Below are 23,817 nucleotides of genomic sequence, written 5' to 3'. Positions count from 1 at the left end.
ACAGAGACAATGTACTCAGAGAATACAGGGAAGAGCTCTTTGTACCACTATGCAGCAAACCATCAACAGTCCAGCAACAGCATTAATAGACTCCAAAAATTGCCATGTCCAGCTATTCTTTCCTGCTGAAAAGAGGGTTAAGTCCAAAGCAAAGTACGTACTAGCAATGAAGAATTAGAGATGTGGAATAAAAGGACCCAAAACTGGAAGAAATCAGGAACAGCCATCTAACAAATAAAATAGTCTGAAAGATTTTTTGTGGGGTTTTTTTGTATAATATATAAATAATTAATTAGAAATCAAAGTGTTAGTACTTTTTACTTAAAAACAAAGTTGTTTTTAAATGTACTACAGAGTGCAGCTCTTTAGCCTTTCCCCCTCTCCAGTTAATACACACGTATCTTGTCTAACTCCCCACCTGTCCTATGACACAATTGCAGTCTTCCCCATCTATCTGCCCTTTCATGCATTTAAGGAGAAAGGTGCTTCTGGAACAGCTCCACTATTGTAACTATGCGGCGACGTTGATGGAGGACGAGAAGGATTTCTTTGCTTTCCTACATCATTCTGGCAAAGATTTGTACAATCGTCTTGTGATGCTGTCCCACAGATTTAAAGCTGCCCTTCCTCCAGCAACAGTCCATTATCCTACCCTCGTGTTTCATCTGTTTCAGCTTGCCTTTGAGCCAGGGAGACCTGGGTGGGGTGCTGACTCCTGGGGTTAGGTAAATCAATGACTATGGGTAGCAGATGATTGTAATGTCCTAGTGATCTGGCAGTTGTGTGGTATACCTCCTCCAGATTGCCTGGAATCTCACTGCATTCTACTATCTCAGAGGGTGCACTGGTCACTGCCCTGGCTCAGCACTTCCATTTGTAGAAGATGAGTACAGCCAGCAGTGAAGTTCAGGTTCAGGGTGCGTCTGGCTATATGACTTGCTCAGGAGATCAATGGGAAGAACTCCATGTTGAAAACGGACAGATTTTGAACCAGTGTTGGAGATGTCATCTGTGTGGTCACTGAAGACTATGACTACAGGGGGATGCTAAAAACAGGCTTGATAGCAGCTTGATTAGCTCCAGTAGGAAATCCACAGGAGTGTGGTTATATACAAGTATTACGTGGCTACTCTTTAACCTGGAATTCACATACCATGCAAACACACTTGAATTAGTCCACTGTTGAGAGTGCAAAACTATGGCTGCTACTCCTTCCTTGTCCCCCCTAGAGTCAGGCATCACAAAGTTACCACTCGGCACCAGCTGTTAGTACAGGTCCACCAGAGTCATCCAGCCAGATTTCAGTGATACACAGTGAGTTTACGTCATGAGTTACAGCCATGATCAGGTTGTATATGGTGCTCATTCTGCTGAAGACCAGTTAAATACAATAAGCCTCATCTTACGGTCACTTCAGCGAAAGTGCACAGAGCAATGGAGTAAGAATTAGGTGTGGTTGGAGAGATCCAAAGACGATGCCCACCACTGGGTTTCAGATTGTGGTTTTTGGTCCAGCCTTCCCCAGGCCAATCACAACTGGAACAGTGAAGGATATTGAGTTCAGAGGAGTTGAGGGAGAGAGAAGCAGGCTGTTCAACCTCTGCAGTGGGATCAAACTGAAAGCTTTCTACACAGTAGAACATTATTTGGCTAGGAGACAAAGGTGCAGAATGATGCGCATCAGCAATTTTTTACAGCCAAAAAGTAGAACAATGGTGCAGAAAATGAATCACAACTACCAACTGCTTTCTAACCATGAATGCCTCACTCCTTTCCAGAATCTATCTGGAATGTATGAATCCTCTATGTTTGTTACAGAACTTCTACAGAAGAGGATCGCAGATTGATGTGTAAAGCAAAAGTCCTGAGAGCAGCATATCTATTTTGCAAAGTTTGGTATTCACATATTGACACATTTCGAAAATTACTCTCTTTCCTACAGACATCAGTCCAGTTTCCCCTTCCCTACACTTCAGTCTCCACATAGCTCCATAACATTTCCTTCAATGCGTGTCTCCATAACACTTCCTTCACGCATTTAGCCATGGCAGATCATTTATGGGAGGTCAGAATATAAGGAAAAGTGGGAGGCTAGAGGGAGGTCCCATCATAGAGGATTCCTAACACGAGTTATACCTACAATACAGATGTGATTGAAGGATTTTCTTGGGCTTCTTGTTTTGTTTTCAAGTAAAGAGAACATATGCTCACATCATGTCTCAGTGTCTTTCAAGTGAAATATCCTGTTTTTCTTTAATCGATCAAAACTTTTTTTTGTTTTTTTCTTTTTATAACTGCCAATGTTTGTTCAAGACCTATGGCTATACCAAGCAGAATTTCCCCTGCATTTTCCAGGAACAAATAGTCCAGTTGTGTGCAATGTGATGGTTAGTGTCTGTAGTGAAGCAGAGAGTTAACTGAGGATAGACACTATCAAAGATGTTCCTTTGCTCAAAGTCAATGTTAATCACCCTCGTTCAGCATTGCATAATAAAACTCATAGAGAAATTAAGTTACTGGAAAAAAATCTCCACTCCAAGAAAAGTCACTAGTAAGTCAAAAGGTAGTAGGAATCCACATGACTGAGGATCTGAATAGTCAATAATCATAAATTAAATAGTTTGTATTGTGTTTCAGGGTTTGGGGAGATTACTGGTGGTGTTCTATTTTTAAAACAACCAACAATCCTGTGCCACCCTGACATCCCCATATTCACCGTCATATAATTTTGCAATGTTTTATACGAAGTATGCCTTGTGAGGTATCATTCTAAAAGTCTTGATCTGCTAGACATTAATATCTCATTCGTTTGTATGTGCTATCATTGTATTTGAAGTTATGAAGTTTGGCTACATATGTGCTACTGAAACATGTGAGGTTGAGAACACCCACAAACAGCCTTTCAGATACAACAATAAAAAGGCCAAACAATGTTGATGGCTTATTGAGGACTGTAGCGGGATGGTTACCCGCTCCTGCCCTGAGGGGTTTAAAACTGCCCTGGAGGAGGGCTGTGGAAGGGCTGCAGCTCTAAAAGCTGGGCTGATTGGGGAAGCAGCCGCAGCTGGGCCACGCCCCATCAGGCCCCAGCTGGCCTTATATAAAAAGGCTGTGAGCCAGAGGCCAAGCAGTCTCTCTCTGCCGTCAGAGAGAGAAGGGCCTGGCTGCAGGGAGCTAAGACAGAATACCTGGGTGGAGCAGGGCTGGGGAAAGGCTGAGGAGCTGGGAGCTCCAGCCTGGATAGCCCCAGGCTGTGGCCTAGTAGGAGGCCAAGGGGTACTGGGGGTTGCAGAGGGCAGCCCATAGGTAGGCCAAGGCAGCAGGTCCAAACCCAACCTTGCCTGTGATGAGTGGCCTGTACTGCAGTCTGCCCCAGGGAGTGGGGGCTAGTTGGTGACTGGCAGTGGCCTTATTCTGAGGCAAGGTAGGGATAGTGGGTGGGGGTTCCCTGGGAAGGGGAGACCCTAGTACTGAGGGGTGTACTGCCAGGGGGCAGCACCCCAGATAAAAGGGCACTGGGGTCCAGGAGGGACATGGGGCCAGAGGACAGGTGGATCACCGGCCTGCAGGGGGTGCTCCAGGACGCTGGAAGAGCTAATTCCCGAGACAACCAGCAGGAGGCGCTGCAGGGGTGAGTCCGACCTTCTACACGGACATACACACAAGCACAAGGATTACCCCAGGAACTGTGTACAATAGAAACCTCTCAGAGATAGCACTACACAATGGGAACTGTTTGACCCAGGTCACAGAAAAAGAGCTTTCCAGCAAACTGGAATAAGATATAAAAGGGGGAAGTGACATCATGACTGGACCTCACTCTCCTCACAACACCTGAAAGTCTGGAGGAAAAAAGACTGAACCGGGGGAGGGGGGAGTGCTGGTCCCTGGCAGGAAGGAGGGAAGCCTGCCTTTGTATGCAAAAGCTAATCTGCTTGTACTATCTAACTGATTTAAATCCTAACTAGTACATTAGGCTTATATTGTGGTTTTGTTTTATTTCTTATGGTAATCTACTTTGATCTGTTTGCTATTATTTATAATCACTTAAAATCTATCTTTCTGTAGTTAATAAACCTGTTTTATGTTTTATCTTAACCAGTTTGTTTTTGAGTGAAGTGTTTAGGGAAAAATCTCAGCTCAGTTAACAAGGGCTTGTGCATTGTCCTCTTCACATCGAGGGAGGGGCGGATTGGGTAATAAATTCATACTGGTCAAATTTTGACCAGGGTAGGACGGTACAGCTCCAGGGTCCTAGGCTGGGGAGCTGGGGGTATTTTGGCTGTAGATTCTCTATTGTTGGTTCATGCAGTGGCTGGCCAGAGCATTTATGAACACAGCTGGGTATGGCACCAACCAGTGGATGTTGGTGTGAGTGCAAGCTTGAGGGCTTTGCAGTTTGTCACAACATCAGTGTGAGCGGGAACTCAGATTGGTAAAACAGAGGGCTCAGCTGTACCCCAGTTCCAGGTGGCACCCCAGAGGGGACCAGTCACAAACCCCACCATCAATTGCTTACATTTTTATCCTGATTCCTTTGAATGAGAACTTATTGGTTTTTTTTTTTAATTGATTTGGTTTTAAAAATCTTTTTTTTTGTTTTGTTTTATCCCGAAAAGCAATGGACATTTTTGTTGTTCAATTCGTTAATATGACAATTAATGCCTACTCTCAAACAAATAATTTTTCTCCCCACCTCCTGGACTAGTTATACATGAAAGTGTAGAGATTTTCACATTGTTTTTAATCAGATACAGATGGTGAGACAAACATGCACCTGACAGTACTGTTTTCAAAGAACTTCAAATTCTACTACGTCAAATAATCTCCAAAAATGAATGACATACACAACACTAAATATACACTTTTATATATCAAAATGTAAATGATTATCTTTCCAAAAGGTATTTGTATAACCCAATAATCAAGTGAATTCAAGCAACCGAAAGCTCTCTGAAGACAGCATGGAAAAAAAATTCCAGAAACTTAAAACTTTTTTATTTGTGCATGCGGCTCTTGACCATTTTGCTTTCATGTTAGCCACACTCCTTTACTGGAATTGTGGGCATTGACATATTACTACTAGTGGTAGCAGGTCACAGCATATCAGGCTTCTATGTAGCACAGCTCATAGAGCTGAAGAATGAATTTAAACATATTGAGACCGATTCACTGCTGCATTACTTCAAGTTTACATAAGTGTGACTAAAATAACAGAAGTTACTTCTGAAAAATTTCAATACATCCAACCCATAACATTCAGATTCAGATCCAAACTTTCCCAAAATAAAGTGTGTTTAGATTTTGGTTTGAGCCCATATCTAAAATTTATAACCATACCTATATTACAAGATGAATAGTCACCCTCTCTTGGGTTTACTCTTTCAGAATGTTAGACACACTCCCAGAAATCACTCCTGTTAGATTTGAACTTCAGAGGCCTATGGGGCTAATATTTAGCTTTCCTAACTACTCACCACAATTAAAATGTAAATATTTTGTCATTGCTTTTTAATAATTTATTTCAAGACCCAATAACAGAGGATGTATAATCTGAACCATGAACAATGAAATGGTGTTCACTAAACTGGATTTAATCTGATCAATTTACAAATTAATTAAATTATATGCTATCACAAGTAGTAGGAAAAAGGCAACAAATCACAATTAAGAGTATTCTCTTTAAATGCCTCAGCATGAATCACAGTTTGTGGAAACCAGTACTTTTCTGGGTGGCAAAGGGTTTGATTGATCTATATCTAACTTTACTTGATGCTGAAATATAGCTTAAAACAATACTCCTCAAGCCCATTCAGCCCCCAGTCCTGCTCCGCATCCGGGTCCAGCTCCACCCTCATTCCCTCTCTGCCTCCAGACCAGCTCCAACCCCAGCCTCAGCTCCTCACTGCCCCCAGGCTGGCTCTGTCCTCATTCCCTCTCCACCCACAGACCAGCTCTTCCCCCAGCCCCAGCTCTGCCTTCAGCCCCAGCTCTGCTGCTGAGGAAGCCTTGGCTGTGCAGTAAAGGGGGAAGGGCACAGACAGATTCCGTTACTGGTAAGGGGGGAAGGTGACTGAAAAAGTTTGAACACATCTGGCTTAAAATAATTCTATGCAAGGACAACTCTGGGAAATAATGAGCCTCTTTGTCTACAGTATTATCCAAGTGTTAAACTCAAATAATTCGGAGCAATTGGCACCAAGATGCAAATATATTGTTTTAGCTGAGACTGTGCACAACAGTCAATGACAGTGCATGGATAGATTGTACAGTGGTAAAACGAGTTAATTAACATCTACTTGAGATCACTCACCCTGTGGTACAGCAAGTCATTTTCTCATAACAGAATGGTCAATAACTTGATTCACCAGTCACTATAACGAGAAGATGCTATCCAGATATTGGAATCATAAAAGAGTAGCAAACTTTACTGAAGCCTTGTTAATATTTGAAATATACAGAACGCGGGGAGGAGGAAAGATGAACTTGCAGTGGCTATTTGCCCTGATGGACACAACTAGCAGCAGTTATTAGGTGTGTTGTGTCCTTTTCAAGTTGTTTTCCTTATACTTACTTTCTCAATAAAATCTGGTATCTTTGTTTTGTCCGAGAGTTGGTCCAAGGAGGAGCAGCAGTCTAGCTCCAGTGTGTATCCTTCACTGTGAACATCACTTTTCACAGATCTGAGGAGACAGAAAAACACAAGTAGAGCTTTTAAAATTAGATCCCCAAAAATCCTCATGTACTTATTCTTAATAAAGTTTGGTTCCATGCAGAACTAGCATTCAGTCAAATCTTGGGTCCCAGCACATGTTACACAGAACCCAACTCAGCTTCATAGCTCAAGCGAACCCGCAGCTTCAGAGACCTATGTATTACCTAAGGAGGGAAGCTATCCCCAAATGATGGCTGGGTTATGCCTAAGTGGCTGCCTAATCCCTTCATCTGCCCAAGGTATCATGCCCCAGCTAGGGTCTTCAGAATGATATTGGGGAGGCAGAAATATGCATGTGCCTCGGACTGTGGAGGGGGCAGGTTCCACCCCGATGGATTGACAGTGGATCTGAACCCACACAGACAAGCATAATAGGCCTGCTTTACCAGGCTCCCCCTTCTCTGCAGGTATAAAAGTGAGAGAGCCAGGCATCACAGAGATCTAACAGAGGGACAGAGCTAAAAGGAGTGTTTTATGGGCAGTGATTTATTTGTAGGTTAAACTAGGGAAATCCCTTCCATCATCGCCTATCTGGCTCCAAGAACCAGATTTTGCCTCCTTTTAGGAAGAGTCAACAGTTTATTAATGTGTCACAAACAAAAAATCAAATAACTCAGGGCTTTCCACATTTAAAAAAAAACAAGAATGGTGATTGACTTTACAGAATAAGGGCTATAAAATGTGTCATTTTCTGAGCAAATCATGGAGTCAATCTGGGTAGGTAAGAAATATTTTCCAGCCCAAGCAACATAATAAATAAATAATACATAAAACTTTTCGTCCATGGATCTTAAAGCATTTTACAAACATCAAATAAGTCTCATAATACCATTCTGAAGTAGTCACTAATATCTCAGCTTTATAGATGGTTAAACACAGAGACCCCAGTTTTGCAACTCTTACTCCCACTGTGTTAATTAGATCAGTAAGAACATAAGAACGGCCATACTGGGTCGGACCAAAGGTCCATCTAGCCCAGTATCCTGTCTTCCGACAGTGGCCAATGCCAGGTGCCCCAGAGGAAATGAACAGAACAGGTAATCATCAAGTGATCCAACCTCTATCGCCCATTCCCAGTTTCTGGCAAACAGAGGCTAGGGACACCATCCCTGCCCATCCTGGCTAATAGCCATTGATGGACCTATCCTCCATGAATTTATCTAGTTCTTTTTTTTAACCCTGTTATAGTCTTGGCCTTCACAACATCCTCTGGCAAGGTGTTCCACAAGTTGATTGTGCGTTGTGTGAAAAAATACTTCCTTTTGTTTATTTTAAACCTGCTGCCTATTAATTTCATTTGGTGACCCTCTAGTTCTCCTGTTATGAGGAGGAGTAAATAACACTTCCTTATTTACTTTCTCCACACTAGTCATGATTTTCTAGACCTCTATCATATTCCCCCCTTAGTCATCTCTTTTCCAAGCTGAAGAGTCCCAGTCTTATTAATCTCTCCTCATATGGAAGCCATTCCATACCCCAATCGTTTTTGTTGCCCTTTTTTGAACCTTTTCCAAGTCCAATATATCTTTTTTGAGATGGGGCAACCACATCTGCATGCAGTATTCAAGATGTGGGGGTACCATGGATTTATAAAGAGGCTATATGATATTTTCTGTCTTATTATCTGTCCCTTTTTTAATGATTCCCAACATTCTGTTTGTTTTTTTTGACTGCCGCTGCACATTGAGTGGATGTGACTCCAAGATCTCTTTCTTGAGTGGTAACAGCTAATTTAGACCCCATCATTTTAGATGTATAGTTGGGATTATGTTTTCCAATGTGCATTACTTCTCATTTATCAATATTGAATTTCATCTGCCATTTTGTCACCCAGTTTTGTGAGATCCTTTGGTAGCTCTTCGCAATCTGTTTGGGACTTAACTATCTTGAGTAGTTTTGTATCATCTGCAAATTTTGCCACCTCACTGTTTACCCCTTTTTTCCAGATCACTTATGAATATGTTGAATAGGACTGGTCACAGTATAGACCCCTGGAGGACACCACTATTTACCTCTCTCCATTCTGAACACTCACCATTTATTCCTACCCTTAATTTCTTATCTTTTAACCAGTTACCAAACCATGAGAGGATCTTCCCTCTTATCCCGTGACAGTTTACTTTGCTTAAGAGCCTTTGGTGAGGGATCTTGTCAAAGACTTTCTGAAAATCTAAGTACACTATATCCACTGGATCCCACTTGTCCACATGCTTCCTGACCCCCTCAAAGAATTCTAGTAGATTGGTGAGGCATGATTTCCCTTTACAAAAACCATGTTGACTCTTTCCCAACAAATTATGTTCATCCATGTGTCTGACAATTTTGTTCTTCACTATAGTTTCAACCAGTTTGCCTGGTACTGAAGTCAGGCTTACCGGCCTGTAATTGTCGAGATCACCTCTGGAGCTCTTTATAAAAATTGGCGTCACATTAGCTATCCTCCAGTCCTTTGGTACAGAACCTGATTTAAATGATAGGTTACAGACAACAGTTACTAGTTCTGCAATTTCACATTTGAGTTTCTTCAGAACTCTTGAGTGAATATCATCTGGCCCTGATGACTTATTACTGTTTAGTAGGGCTGTCAAGCAATTAAAAAAATTAATCGCAATTAATCACACTGTTAATAATAGAATACCATTTATTTAAATATTTTTGGGTGTTTTCTACATTTTCAAATATACTGATTTCAATTACAACACAGAATACAAAATGCACAGTGCTCACTTTATATTTATTTTTGAAGTATTTACACTGTAAAAAAACAAAAGTAGCAGCATTTTTCAATTCACCTACAAATACTGTAGTGCAATCTCTTTATCATGAAAGTTGAACTTACAAATGTAGAATTATGTACAAAAACCTGCATTCAAAAATAAAACAATGTAAAATTTTAGAGCCTGCAAGTTTACTCAGTCCTACTTCTTGTTCAGCCAATCGCTCAGACAAACATGTTTGTTTACATTTGCAGGTGATAATGCTGCCCGCTTCTTATTTACAATGTCATCTGAAAGTGAGAACAGGCCTTCTCATGGCACAGTTGTAGCTGGCATCACAAGATATTTACGTGCCAAATGCGCTAAAGATTCATATGCCCCTTCATGCTTCAACCACCATTCCAGGGGACATGCGTCCATGCTGATGACGGGTTCTACTCAATAACAATCCAAAGCAGGGCGGACTGATGCATGTTCATTTTCATTATCTCAGTCAGATACCACCAGCAGAAGGTTGATTTTCTTTTTTGGTGGTTCGGGTTCTGCAGTTTTTGCATCAGAGTGTTGCTCTTTTAAGACTTCTGAAAGCATGCTCCACACCTCGTCCCTCTCAGATTTTGGACGGCACTTCAGATTCTTAAACCTTGGGTTGAGTGCTGTAGCTATCTTTAGAAATCTCACATTGGTACCTTCTTTGCGTTTTGTCAAATCCGCAGTGAAAGTGTTCTTAAAATGAACAACATGGGCTGGGTCATCATCTGAGACTGCTATAACATGAAATATATGGCAGAATGCAGGTAAAATAGTGCCAGGTACATACAATTCTCCACCAAGGAATTAAGTCACAAATTTAATTAACGCATTATTTTAACGAGCATCATCAGCATGTCCTCTGGAATGGTGGCCGAAGCATGAAGGGGCATACGAATGTTTAGCATATCTGGCACGTAAATACCTTGCAATGCCGGCTACAAAAGTCCCATGCAAATGCCTGTTCTCACTTTCTGGCGACATTGTAAATAAGAAGATGGCAGCATTATCTCCTGTAAATGTAAACAAACTAGTTTGTCTTAGCGATTGGCTGAACAAGAAGTACGACTGATTGGACTTGTAGGCTCTGAAGTTTTACATTATTTTATTTTTGAGTGCAGTTATGTAACAAAAAAAAATCTACGTTTGTAAATTGCACTTTCACGATAGAGATTGCACTACAGTACTTGTATGAGGTCAATTAAAAAAACTATTTTTTTTGTTTATCATTTTTACAGTGCAAATATTTGTAATCAAAAATACAATCCACTTTGGTTTCAATTGCAACACAGAATACAATATATATGAAAATGTAGAAAAACATCCACAATATTTAATAAATTTCAATTGTTGTTCTATTGTTTAACGGTGTGATTAAAATTGTGATTAATCACGATTTTTTCCAATCGCAATTAATTTTTTGGAGTTAATCGCGTGAGTTAACTGCGATTAATCGAGAACCCTACTGTTTAGTTTATCAATTTGTTCTAAAACCACCTCTAATGACACCTCAATTTGCAACAGTTCCTCAGATTTGTCACCTAAAAAGGATGATTCAGGTTTGGGACTTTCCCTCACATCCTCAGCCGTGAAGACTGATGCAAAGAATTCATTTAGTTTCTCTGCAATGGCCTTATCATCCTTGAGTGCTCCTTTAGCATCTCGATTGTCTAGTGGCCCCACTGGCTGTTTGGCAGGCTTCTTGCTTCTGATATACTTTAAAAATGTTTTGCTATTACTTTTTGAGTCTTTGGCTAGCTGTTCTTCAAATTCTTTTTTGGCCTAATTATATTTTTACACTTCATTTACCAGAGTTTATGCTCCTTTCTATTTTCCTCATTAGGATTTAACTTTCACTTTTTAAAGGATGCCTTTTTGCCTCTAACTGCTTCTTTTACTTTGCTGTTTAGCCATGGTGTTAGTCTCATTACTTTCAAAAGGACTATTTCCATTCGTAAGGGTTACAGGCCTTGTATGAAACCTAGGTGTCAGCGGTATTAAATATTTCACTGCTTGTCATATAGGAGAATATCTAACTAATGTGTTTTTCCCACAACCTCATATTGCCTTCCATGCCTCTCCAAATGTGAAAAGCCTCAAATCTCCCATACCTAGCTGTCCAAACTTTGTTTCCCCATCCTCAACCACGTATGCAATATATTCCTCATTATGAACACAAATATCTAGTGTATATTGAAAACTGAAAGTGTACGGACACCATCCAATAAACAACAGAAGGACTACTGTACTGATTGCATTATTCATGTGCACATGTAAATCATGAAAGCCTCCATTTTTAAATGAAGATACAGCAAAATTTCAAGTCTGCTACAGATTCCACGGACTTTGTCACAGACTTTAGGTCCAGCTTGCCACTGTGTATACAGGGCCTTGATTACATCAAGTAAAGTACTGTTAGTTGGATTCATCTGGTGCAATTTTTTTTCTTTTTTTTAATAAATCACAAGTTATACAATAGATATAATTCTTTTTTATTTAAAGCTATGCCATTTTGATGAGTCACCTTGAACTCTCTGTCAGATTCCTTTGCAGGTAAGTAAAATTGGTATTGTCCAAATTATGAATATTTGTGTTTTGAATTCTGGGAAAATAAGAACAAAGCAGCATGATCTCATCAAGAGTGTGACTGTACAGCAGATTTCATTATTTTAACAGCAAAGGAGAACGTGTTTAAAGTTTCTGAGATAAACCCAGCGCTCGCCTTTGAAAATTTATCCCCAAATAATAAAACCACTGATTCTAAATCTGAACTGAAATTCTTTCCTTAATTATTATTTTAATGATTACAGCTGAAACCTGCATAAGATAAATCTTAAAGATTGTCAGCAATATGGCAACAAAGACCTCGCCAGGATCCAATTTATTTTTAGCTACCTCAATCTATTACTGTACGCATGAACACACGAGCACTATTCTAAGCAAATTATCCATGAACCTAGGATGTAGATCTCCTAATGGAAGAGAATGTGGCTTTCTTTTTGGCACATACTAGTCAGGATGGGAAGTGCAAACATCTTAATTAACATTGAGTTTTGAAACTACAGACAATAGACAGGAGTGTCACAGCAAAGGCAGCTGAGAGAGCAAAACAGGGAGGAAAAACTAAAGCAACCCAGCACTATGGAGCTGATGCAGACAACTCGTTCAAAGGCCAGTGTTGGGATTGCTCTGTTAGGCGTAGGTTTGCCGCAACAGCAGAAGATTCTCAGATCTAATAATGTGCCGAGCACCTAAACAAAAGATCTGAGTTGAAATATTAAAGAAAGAGTCAGAAAATAAAATACAAAAGAGGAATAGTTGGTTCCCACAAATGGACCACTAATAATCTCCTCATTTAAGCTTTTCTTCCGTCTGCACCATTCACAGATCTAACTGATTATTCTTATTCTGGTTAGCCAGAGCCTTCTATTTATTGGAAATGAACTGATTCTCTACTTTCCATTTGCCAAGAGAAACATACTGTGATAAGCTCTCACCCTCTAGTATACTACTATCACATACTTTCTTCAAGTGTGAATCAACTTTTCTCAAGTGTGAATCAGCAGACTCTAGGCTAAACCTTATGTTTGCCTCCCCGCCCCCTACATAAAAGAAATCCCCTCTTGAAGAGCCTGGATTCACACATTGCCCCTTATACATCTTGTTTAACTGAGAAATCTCTCCTCTGAAGATCCAAATTCTCAGAATTCATCTCTGTCAGAGTCAAAGTCATTATTAAAACAAGATATGAAAAAAAGCATTACTTAGATCACTGCCAACTACTTTTAATTAAAAAGGTTTAAAAAAAATAAACATACAGGTTTTTTTGCAATACCCTTTGAGAAGCTTAAAATAGTTTTTTACCCTACTAATTTTGTCCTTTTCCATTTGAGTCCTGTAGTGAAGTGGCCTGGCTCCCAACGGCCCCTGAGAGGGAGGAGCCAGAACAGCCACCCAGGTGGGCGGAGCCAACCCCAGAGAGGGAGGAGCCAGAACCGCCACTCAAGTGGGCGGAGCCACCGCCACCTGTTCCCGCCTCCCGGAAGTCAAGGGGCGGGACAGGAAGTATAAAAGCCCGGCCCCAACCCTCAGTTGGAGCCGAGAGGCCGGAGAGGACAGACGCTCCTGCTCGGGCTCCTGCGAGACGGAGCCTACCCCGAGCCCGGTACTTGGACGCCGACGGACCGAGCCTCCCCAGAACCAGGTATCCAAACACCCAGCGCCGCTCGAACCTCCCGCTCGGCAGGTACCCCGAGGTGGACTGGCCGAGCCTGCCCCGAGCACGGTACCCCGAGGGGCCACCCGAACCTGAGCCGGACCCGAAATCGGAGGAGCGGCCCGACCTAGACAGACCCCAGCAACCCGAGGAGCCCATGGTGTGGGACCCCACTGCCGAGCCCAGCGAGGAGCAGGTACCCATGAAGGAGGGGATGGGAAGTAGCCCGGGGATAGCAGACCCCGAGCCTATGTCAGTGTGTTGCAGGCAGGATCCCCACTGACCCCGCGGCAGACGGACTGCTGCGGATAGGGCCCCGGGCTGGAACACAGTGGAGTGGGTGGGCCTGTGTTCCCCCCCTGCCACCCCCACGCCGGGTGGCAGTCTCTCCTCCTCCCTACCTGAGGGCCTGAGCCCTGAAGTACTGTGTGTTTGCTGCCCCGCCCTGATTGAGGGCCTGGGCTTAAACTACTGACTTTGTTACTGTGTGTTTGCTCAGCCCCTACCTGAGGGCCTGAGCCTAGAACTGCTGCTTACTGCCCCGCCCTGACCTAGGGCCTGGGCTGCCACCAACTGACCCAGTCCCTGGTTAAGGGCCTGGGCCCCAGAGAGACTGATTGTTTGCAGCCCGCCCTGACCCAGGGCCTGGGTTGCGGTTACCTGCCTGCTCACTCCCTGACTAAGGGACTGGGCTTACTGATTTTGTTGTGCTCAGCCCTGCTGCAAGGACCTGAGCCCCCTGAACTATTGGTTGTAGCCCCGCCCCGACTAAGGGCCGGAGCTTCCTGACTTTGTGAGTGCTCCGCTCCCGCTACCAGGACCGGAGCCCCTTGAACCCTGGGGTATTACCCCGCCCTGAGCTAGCATACGGGCTTATTTGACTGGGCAAGTGCTCAGCTCCGGCTGCCTCAACCGGAGCTTAGGACTGGTATACTGCCCAGCCCTGACTGAGGGCTGGAGCTCCTTGCAGCCGCAGGAAGCCTTTTGTTTAGCCCCTGCCTAAAGGGAGGAAACCCGAGACCTCCCGCACAGAGGGCTGATTCGGCCGTGTAGTGAGGCGGCCTGGCGCCCGACGGCCCTTAAGAGGGCGCAAACCCCCTCACCGGACTATTACAAGTCCCAATCCAACTCTCACCAGTTCATTAATGTGTGAACACTCAGGGTACTACATTAACAAGGATATAGAAGTAGTTAGATAAAAATTAAAGTCAAAACAGAGTTTTTCCACTAACTTTAATGAGAGCTGAATCAAGTCCTTCATAAACATGACATCCTGCCATCACCCCTATTGTTTCTAAAGAATTAACATGCTTATATTTGTTTATGAACCATCATAATTAATAATGTCCATAATGCGATGTAAATTTTGATGTTGATTGAAAAATAGCTGTTGTCTTTCTAATATTCTTTGTAACAAAGTTAACATTTTAAGAGCAAAAACCTTCCTTTAGATGCATGTGGCTCCCACTATCTGCTATGAATACCTCTTTCTCACATACATCCAGAAGCAGAATTTAGCCCTGTTTCCATATTCACTTGAAATGGGTTTTGTGGCGGGGGAACCATTCGCTCCTGCCTCTGCTCAAGTCCACAAACCACTCAGAGACCTTTATGCTGGTAAAACACCTGGTACAGTTTATTTACAATCTTGATACCCACCACCATTGTACACCATACAGCCTTACTCCTTCAGTCTTAGGGAGCCTTCAGTTCCTGAGGCAAGCAGGGAAGAGTAATCTCTCCCTCTCTCTGTCTGCTTCCCTCCCCCCCCTCCCGACTTCTTTCCTTCCAGTGTTTAATTGGACCTGCAGGGACCAGAGCACTGGCTCAGCTGCTGTTGCCCAGAGCTCTCTCACACAACTCCCCCCGTTATCTGACAGTAAGTCTTCTTTCCATGTTCTCCCACCCTTACTAGAGGTTTCACCCTGTGGGAGTCTCTCTCTGTCCCTGGGGTGATCATCTGGGTCGCCTTGCGGGGTCTGCACATTCTCCACCCACAGAAATCACACTTTGTCAGGGGAGCAGACCCCCATAGCTCCATCTCAGCCCACAAGTCTTCACACCAGGGCACCCTGAGGAATTACTCCCCCTATTATCTCCCTTTGTATCTGGCAGAGGATCCAGGTTACTCCCTTTATCCCCTGATCTCTCAGAATCTCAGATTCTCCCATACCTCCAAACAGTGCCTGGGTTTCTTCTCCTTGGGGCTGTGTTGCAGGGGGCACCATATGTTCCTCAACCTCTACTAAGGAGTTTGGGCTGTCTGTTTCCCCCATACCTCCTTCCTAAATTCCTATCCCCCCGCCTTCAATTTCCTGGGGAGGTCTCCTTTCCTCCTGACTTGGACTTTGTTGTTTAAGGGATTCTATTGTTTCTCCCATGGGCTCATTCTTTTCTCTCCCTTCTGGTTTCCCTTTCCCCAACCTGGGATTCTTTATATTACCTTGTTTCCGTATTGGGACGGGGCTCCAACCAGTGCCCAACACAATGGATAGGACAGCCACTCCACTACCGCAACCTGTTTCCAACTAAACCTCCCCTGGCCCTCCGGAGCACTTGGGCCATAGGGCAGTGTCTCTTATCCCCATGGACACATTCTATGTCCATAGTTGCTCCTGGAACCATCCAGTGAGACTTCACCAGCTCCCTCCAGACAAGAGAGCAACCTGAGGCCATATCCACAAGGCCCCTTCAGAATGTCCTCCCCACCATTACCGAAATGGTGGACAGTTTCTGTCCTTGTTTCTTCCCTCCAGTTCTGGCCCAGCCACAAAACTCGGCAAAACTGCAGTCCCTGTATACGGACAGTCCCTTTTCATGTGTCCCTGTCGCCTGCACTGATTGAATGTAATGGGTCGAGCCCCAGCCAGAACTCCTCGGGGGTCTTCCTTCATCCTCTCTATGCCCCTTCTTGCTGTAGGTTCTCCGGTCTTCCTCCCACACTCTAGATCTTCTTTTCTGGGTTGTTCCTTTTTCTTGGGAAAGTCTATCTCTGTATTCCTCTGTCAATTTCATGGCCGCATCCACCATACCGGGTGGATGCCAACTGACCCACACTTGTACGTTCTTAGGGAAGCCCTGAAGGAACTGTTCTAATACCAGAGCATTCATTATTTCCCCTCTGGTCTCAACCAGCAGGTGGCCCAGTCCATCAACCTTTCAGTGACTGGCCAGGGCCGTAAACCCCCAGTCCAACTTGCTGATCTGAACTTTTGGCAGTACTTCTCAATTGACAGATCCACCTGATCCAGGATGGCTGCCCTCACCAACTCATAATTCCTGGCCTGCTCCTCACTCAGAGCCATATATGCTGCTTGAGCTACCCCTGACAGATAGGGAGCCAGAATGAGGGCCCAGGTTGCCTTATACCAATCTCAACCCATAGCTACCCTCTCAATAGTGCACAGGAATGCATCAGGATCATCTCTCAGGGCCCATCTTACATAGTCCCAGGCCCTGTGTCCAGGCGTCATCCACCACCATGGGACTCTCCACATTCTGTAGGAGCTGTTGCTGCATGTTGGCTTGTTCCCTTATGAAATCTTTCAGGCTTTTCTGCTGCTCTGCCTGCCAAGCAAACAAAGCCTGCCTCTCCATGTGGTGGGATTGTTCAAAACTTTGCAGGGTCTTCTGCATTTATTCTTGCTGTTTTGCCAGCCATTGCAGGGTCTCCTCCATCATGCAGGCCACCAAACCCTTGCACTGGCTAAGATTCCAGACAAGCCTCCATGTGTGGCAGGGCCTACTCGCTCCTGTCTCTGCTCAAGTCCACAAACCACTCAGAGACCTTCATGCTGGTAAAACACCCAGTGCAGTTTATTTACAATGTTGAGTCCCACCACCCTCGTATCTCTCCCCATCCCCTTCCTGCCTTCCTTCCTGTGCCTTTTTGTATCCTTTGCCTAATGGCTTAATTAGCCTTCCAGGTCTCCTCCATCCTCCAATTAGGTACAGCTCTTCTTAACAGAGTTTGTTCTGCAGTGTTTAATTGGAGCTGCAGTGACCACAGTGCTAGCTCAGCTGCTGTTGCCCTGTGCTCTGTCACAGGTACTGTATAAGGTCAGCAAACGGGGTCAATAAAAATACCTATGTAAGTTAATGGAAATGTCCTGGTAATGTTAAGAAAAGCCATACAATGACATTGCAAGTCCACACTGAGCATGTTAAAATGCAAAGACAATGCCAAAACAGCAGCAGCAGTAGTAATACACCGCACTTAAATTGCACTTTTATCCATGGATCTCACAGTACTTTACAGGGCGGGGTAAGTATTATTATCCCCATTTTATAGCTAAAGCACAGGAAGACTACAGTGTGTTGCTGGAAGCATCAGGAAGATGCCTTGACATCCATCTACTGCTCTGGCCACTAGGCATACCATCCGCTAGCACACGTCTAGAAGGAGGGGTGATCCCATGAAAAACAAAATTCTAGAAATGCATGTCAATAGCAACCATGTTCAAATGTCAGTCTGAAATCAAATGGAGTAATGCTGATAGAAGTATATAGACTAATTAAAATGTACAATTAGATGTCTAGGTACACACAAATACCTGATTGATAATACTGCATAAGTAAAGAAACTAACAAAACTCTTTGATTTATGCTATCTTCAGAAAGCAAGGAAGGAAGTGGGAGAAAAACAGGACAGATAATGATCACTGTAAGAGAACTGAAAGTTTAAATAATGGCTTCAAAACAATTGGTGTTAATAAGAAGCATCAGAAAAATAAGTAAGCTCTACAATCTTTCAGATGCACCATACAGAATGGCAGTGAATAGTGAGGTTGAGTGCTCATGAAAGCTAAAAGATTTCTTTTGACATTGTACAGCTCTTGTGTGCATTCTTGGTGATATTACAGAAAACAGAAAGAGGCCATTTCTGGTTCAAAGGGTAGGTGACTTTGCTAATGAGTTTACGCTTAGAGCTGGACTGCCTACAATCTTCTAACACTAAACATAAGCCCTCATTAGGTATAGTGTGTTCAGCAAATACCATAATCATCTACTTCCATCCAATTGTTAAATTTAACAGAGGGGACAGATGTCAGACCTTTGCCAAACTTAAAGATACTTAACTGATCTTTTTACTTGATCACAGATTAATCACGTCCTTTATTTTATTTTATAAAATGTCTTCTAATAAGGATGATTTTTCTGAAGCAGCTTTGAAATCCTTTTTTCTGTGATGTAAAATCAGTGTTATTCCATTTAGACTGCAGAACAGACTGCGCAAAAAAGCCTTCTGCCCAGCCCCTTGCCACAGCTATCTGAGATCAGTCAGCTGCCCATCTCTCTTCATTCTGCTTGAGATCTTCAAAATTTGCATTTCCCCCTTGTTCTGTGGCAGTAGCTACCATCACACATTTGGCCAAAGTCAGAGGTGCATCTAAATGATTCTAAGGGAGTCTAAACTGGTGTAATTCACCCTTCTGTTAGGGTTTTTTTCCTGCTATACTCCTTTTTCATCACCTAAACACATAAATTACCATCTTAGACCCATTCAGACTCAGTGAACCAAACTGAGTGATGGGAGTTAAGGGAATGCAAACAAATGGAATGTGAATATAACGGGACTTTAACTGACTCAGACTCTCCACCGCCTTATATCTTGTATACTCATTCACAGATGTGCAAAGTGGGTGTAAAACACTGTCCCCAATACAAGTGAGCAGAGAATTCAGATTTGGTTCAGTTTCACACAGGTGTAAATTAGTACACAAGGTGCAAGGCACTGACAAATCAAGCTCACTGAGTGTAAGATAATGTCATATACATGCGCGCTAGCCCACTTTTACAGGTCAATCCTGAAAGGTGTTGAACTCTCTAGCCCAACAAAACACTTAAGCATGTGTTTAATTTAAGCAAGTAGTCCCAGTAACTTCAAGGGAGCTACTCACATAGTAACTACTACCCATTTTGCAACTGGAGAAACTGAGGCACAGCTCTGGTAAGTGACTTGCCCAACATTATTGAGGACATCTGTGAAAGAGTCAGGCACAGACCCCACATCTCCTTATTCCCAGTCCTATGTCTCAGTCACAAAACTGTGACGACCCCTTTGCCAAAAATATTGGTAGGTTGCAAAATAGCATGAAGTTCCTTATTTATAAAACGAAGGGCTGGTCTACACTACGGGGGGGGGGGGGGGGAGAGAGGAGGGAATCGATCTATTTGTAGCTAAAGTCGACATACTTAGATCTACTTACAACAGTGTCTTCACTGTGGTGTGTCGACAGGAGACGCTCTCCCATCGATTCCCCTTGCGCTTCTCGTTGAGGTGGAATACCAGAGTCGACGCTAGAGCGATCGGCGGTTGATTTATCACACGATAAATCGACCCCCGCTGGAGCGATCACTGCCTGTCGATCCGGATGGTAGTGTAGACAAGCCCCAAAGCAGGTCAGTATAGAATGACAATTCTTTTAAAAAGTTGATCTACCTGGGATACTGAATGCCTATATGTAATTGGTAATGAAACATGGAGCCTTTCTCCCTTAGGGCCAAATTTGAGCCAGTGGCCTATCTGTAGTTGGTAGGGATGTCAAGTCATTACCGTCTGATGATCATTTGGTAGGCTGTGTGAAGTGAGTCTGTGGTCTGGCTCCAATTTCTATTGAACAAGTATCCAAACCACAATTAGCCTCCTTGTTTAAATCCTCAGCAGAAAAAGATAAGGACAAGAATAGGCGAAGGAGAATGAAATACCCTCTAATTCCTAGAAATTGTTCCAGCATAGTAGGGCTTCTTCTTATGGCTGATGTAGATGTAGAACAACATCTACAATTTTACCTGTAGATGGTTAAGTCAGATAATTGAATCAGGAGTAGAGGAGTGTAATGCTGTGATGCCTCCTTTGTATTTGTGAAGCAGGCATTATGTTGTTATATGTTCCACAGTCTGTTCGGGGTGCCCACAGTCACACATTGGAGGGTTTTTAATTTTCCATTTGTGCATCAAGTGTCCGCATCTGCCATGGTTTATGTGGATGCTGTTTGGGGCTGCCCATAAGCTTCACGGAAGATCAAAGCCAGAGATCTTCTGCATCAGGTCTTTCACAAGGTGTTTGTGACTTCTTGTGAACACCATTTGGCTTTCCAAGCTCCATCAGGGTTGAAGTCAAATTGCTGGAAGTTAAGCGCATAGGTCCAAAAGGGCTTGCATGACTTCAAGCGGTGGTGAGGGACATCATTGAGGTCCTAGTGGTTGGGGAGACATTAGTTTTTCTCTATTCGCTGGACTTCCCAGAGGGTTAGGGCATTGCGGTGAATGGATGGGAAAGCAATGTGCAACAGCACGGACAGCCAGGGTGTTGGGGTCAACTTGAGGGTTCCAGTGATGCATCGCATTGCAGTGTTTAATGGGACATCAACAAGTCGAATGTGGCTACTTCTGTTCATACCGGTGCACAATACTCAGCTTCAGAATACACAAGGGCCATCACTGATGTCCGTTGCACTGATGCTCCTCAGCTTGTGCTTGCCAGTTTCTGGACCAGGTTGACCCTTGTCTTCGTCTCGGTGGCTACCTTCTTCAGCTGGTCATGGAAGGTTAGCGTGCAGTCCAGCTTCACTCCGATATAAGTTGGAGAGAGGTCATATTGCACAGTGTTGCCGCAGGTGGTCACTTTCAGAGTGCGCTTAGCATTCCTATTATCAAGATGGAATGCAGTGACTGTTGTTCTGTGGGGGTTTGGCCTGAGCCTCCATTTCCGGAGATACTCCTCCATGGTGTTTAGGTCCCCGTTCAAGGTCGACTTGATGTTATTGAAGGTGGTTGCTTGTGTCGCCAGAGCAAAGTCATCCACATATACAAATTTGTGTGACTTCATTGGTGGCATGTCACTCATGTAGGCATTGAAGAGCGTCGGCGCGAGTACTGAGCCCTATGGCAATCCATTGTGGAGGAACCGGGGCGAGCTGACTTTGTCGCCCAGATGGACACGTAGCCGCCTATTGCTCAGCATCGTCCATAGCAGGCTTAGTGTTTTGAGGCAGGGGATGATCCTTGCAAGCTTCAGCATCAGGCCTTTAATCTAGACTGTGTCGGAGCAGTGCTGAGGAGCATTTGTGATATGGGAAGATCGCACTGCTTGTTTGTACTTGTCCTGCAAATAGTGGACTGTGGTCCCCATGGCTATCAATCCAGCATTAAATGGATTCTCTTTGAAGTCTTTAAATAAAAAATGTGAGGACTTCCGTAACTCAGCCAGAGGTTATGGGCCTACTACAGCAGTGGGCCAGTGAGGTTCTGTGACTAGATCAGTGTTTCTCAAACTGGGGTCGCCGTTTGTGTAGGGAAAGCCCCTGGCGGGCCAGGCTGGTTTGTTTACCTGCCCCGTCCGCAGGTCCGGCCGATCGCGGCTCCCTCTGGCCGCGGTTCACTGCTCCAGGCCAATGGGAGCTGCTGGAAGTGGCGCGGGCCGAGGGACTTACTGGCCGCCGCTTCCAGCAGCCCCCATTGGCCTGCAGCGGCGAACTGCGGCCAGGGGGAGCCGCGATCGGCCGGACCTGCGGACGGGGCAGGTAAACAAACCTGCCTGGCCCGCCAGGGGCTTTCCCTACACAAGCGGCGACCCCAGTTTGAGAAACACTGGACTAGATGATCATAATGGTCCCTTCTGACCTTAAAGTTTAGGAGTCTAAATGTATTGTTAAAAACTCTTTACTAAAAATTTTAATTCTATTATGAATGTTTATTCTCAATTTCGCTATCTCTTTTTGGAATGACTAAGCAGAAAAATCTATTGATTTTTATTAAATTGGGAGATTAAAACATAGAATTGTGTTCCCTAGCCACTGAATGTATTACACAAAGTTACTCAATGCAATTTAAAACACAGAACAAAGCAAACAGACTCATTTTCTGTTGGTTTAAAATGAGTTGTACTGGGTTGGAAAATTAAAAGCACTTTGATAGTTTTGGGAGTAAAGTTTGTAGATAAGTACAAAAATGCACGTTACTTTACAATTTTCAGATTAATTGTGTTATCCACTGGCTGTATGCCTCTTCAAAGTAAATATTTTTCTAGCTGTATTTAATCCAATAAATTATTAGAATAAAGCACACAAAATGGACTGTCTTAGCAAATTATTAGGCACAGGGTTTGTTTGCTTTTTCATGACAACACATTCCAAAATATAAAGCAGATTTCAACTTATTTTCTGTCTTAGCTGACAAAATGCAGATGGATTATAAACACGAAGAACATGTTAAACCTATTCAAGCCTACAAATAAATATCCAAGCCTTGCACAGCAAACATTAGCAATGACATTGCTATAATTTCCTGATCTAGGTCAAAACTCAGCAGGAAATCTCATTGTCTATTTTTATCCCAGCTCACTGGAAGTGCTTTACCTTTCTGTTTTCTTGATCAGCACAGCCCTGAAGATTTGTTCCTGGGGAGTCCTCTCTTTTTCATCAGTTGGCTGCACAAAAGGGTGGACAGCAGCCAAGATAAAACCCTGCTGATACAGTTCTTGCAGCTGAGATGGAAGATCACGCCAGGAAGAGAGCTTGATTGCAGAGGATCTTGGTAGCTCATCTGGAAACAAAAACAAAAAATAAATCGATCAATAATCCTAAATTAAACTATCTTTTTTTGTATTCCAGCCTCTCTGGAGGTAAGCATGCTTCACACTGATGCGCACCATTCCAGCTGATATACCTGTAGCTAACTGAGGTTTACTTGATTCCAGAATTCTTAACAGATTGTCTTGCAAAAGGTTTAATTACTGCATAAATGACTGGTCCAATTAGATGTAAAGGGTCAGAATCACATTAAAATACAAAGTGTGTTGGATTTTTGGTGGATAGCGGGGGGAGGGAAGACTTAGTAAGCATGTAGCATCATTCTATCCCAATATAACGATCAGCACCAATGGTCAAAATGTAACACACGAACAAGGGGACATTCATTAATGAATGTAAAAGAAGACAAATTCAAAAATAATAGAAGGAAGCACTCTTTTTCCCACACAATGCACAGACTGTAGAACTCCTTGCAACATGATGCCATTGAGACCAAGATCCTAGCAAGATTTAAAAAAAATGGATATTCATAAGAATAAAAAGAATATCCAGTTATAAGTGGGATAATCTTCCCACCCCCACTCTACCTACTGCAGATTCTTACCC

General features: G+C 43.4%; 1 protein-coding gene across 1 annotated transcript in view; it reads right to left on the bottom strand.

The window, feature by feature from the left end:
* The window catches only part of RFTN1 (raftlin, lipid raft linker 1), a 108,450-nt gene that overhangs the window by 59,276 nt on the left and 25,357 nt on the right, over window positions 1-23,817 (bottom strand). The window contains exons 2-3 of the mRNA XM_065399592.1: window positions 23,038-23,224; window positions 6,575-6,683 (exon numbers count right to left, since the gene is read on the bottom strand). Of these exons, the coding sequence (XP_065255664.1) occupies window positions 6,575-6,683; window positions 23,038-23,224 (296 nt within the window). The remainder of the gene's footprint in view (window positions 1-6,574; window positions 6,684-23,037; window positions 23,225-23,817) is intronic.

This window comes from Emys orbicularis, chromosome 2 (genome assembly GCF_028017835.1).
Source record: "Emys orbicularis isolate rEmyOrb1 chromosome 2, rEmyOrb1.hap1, whole genome shotgun sequence".
Lineage (NCBI taxonomy): Eukaryota > Metazoa > Chordata > Testudines > Emydidae > Emys > Emys orbicularis.
Note: the sequence above shows the minus strand (reverse complement) of the source record. Positions and strands in the feature narration are given on the sequence as shown.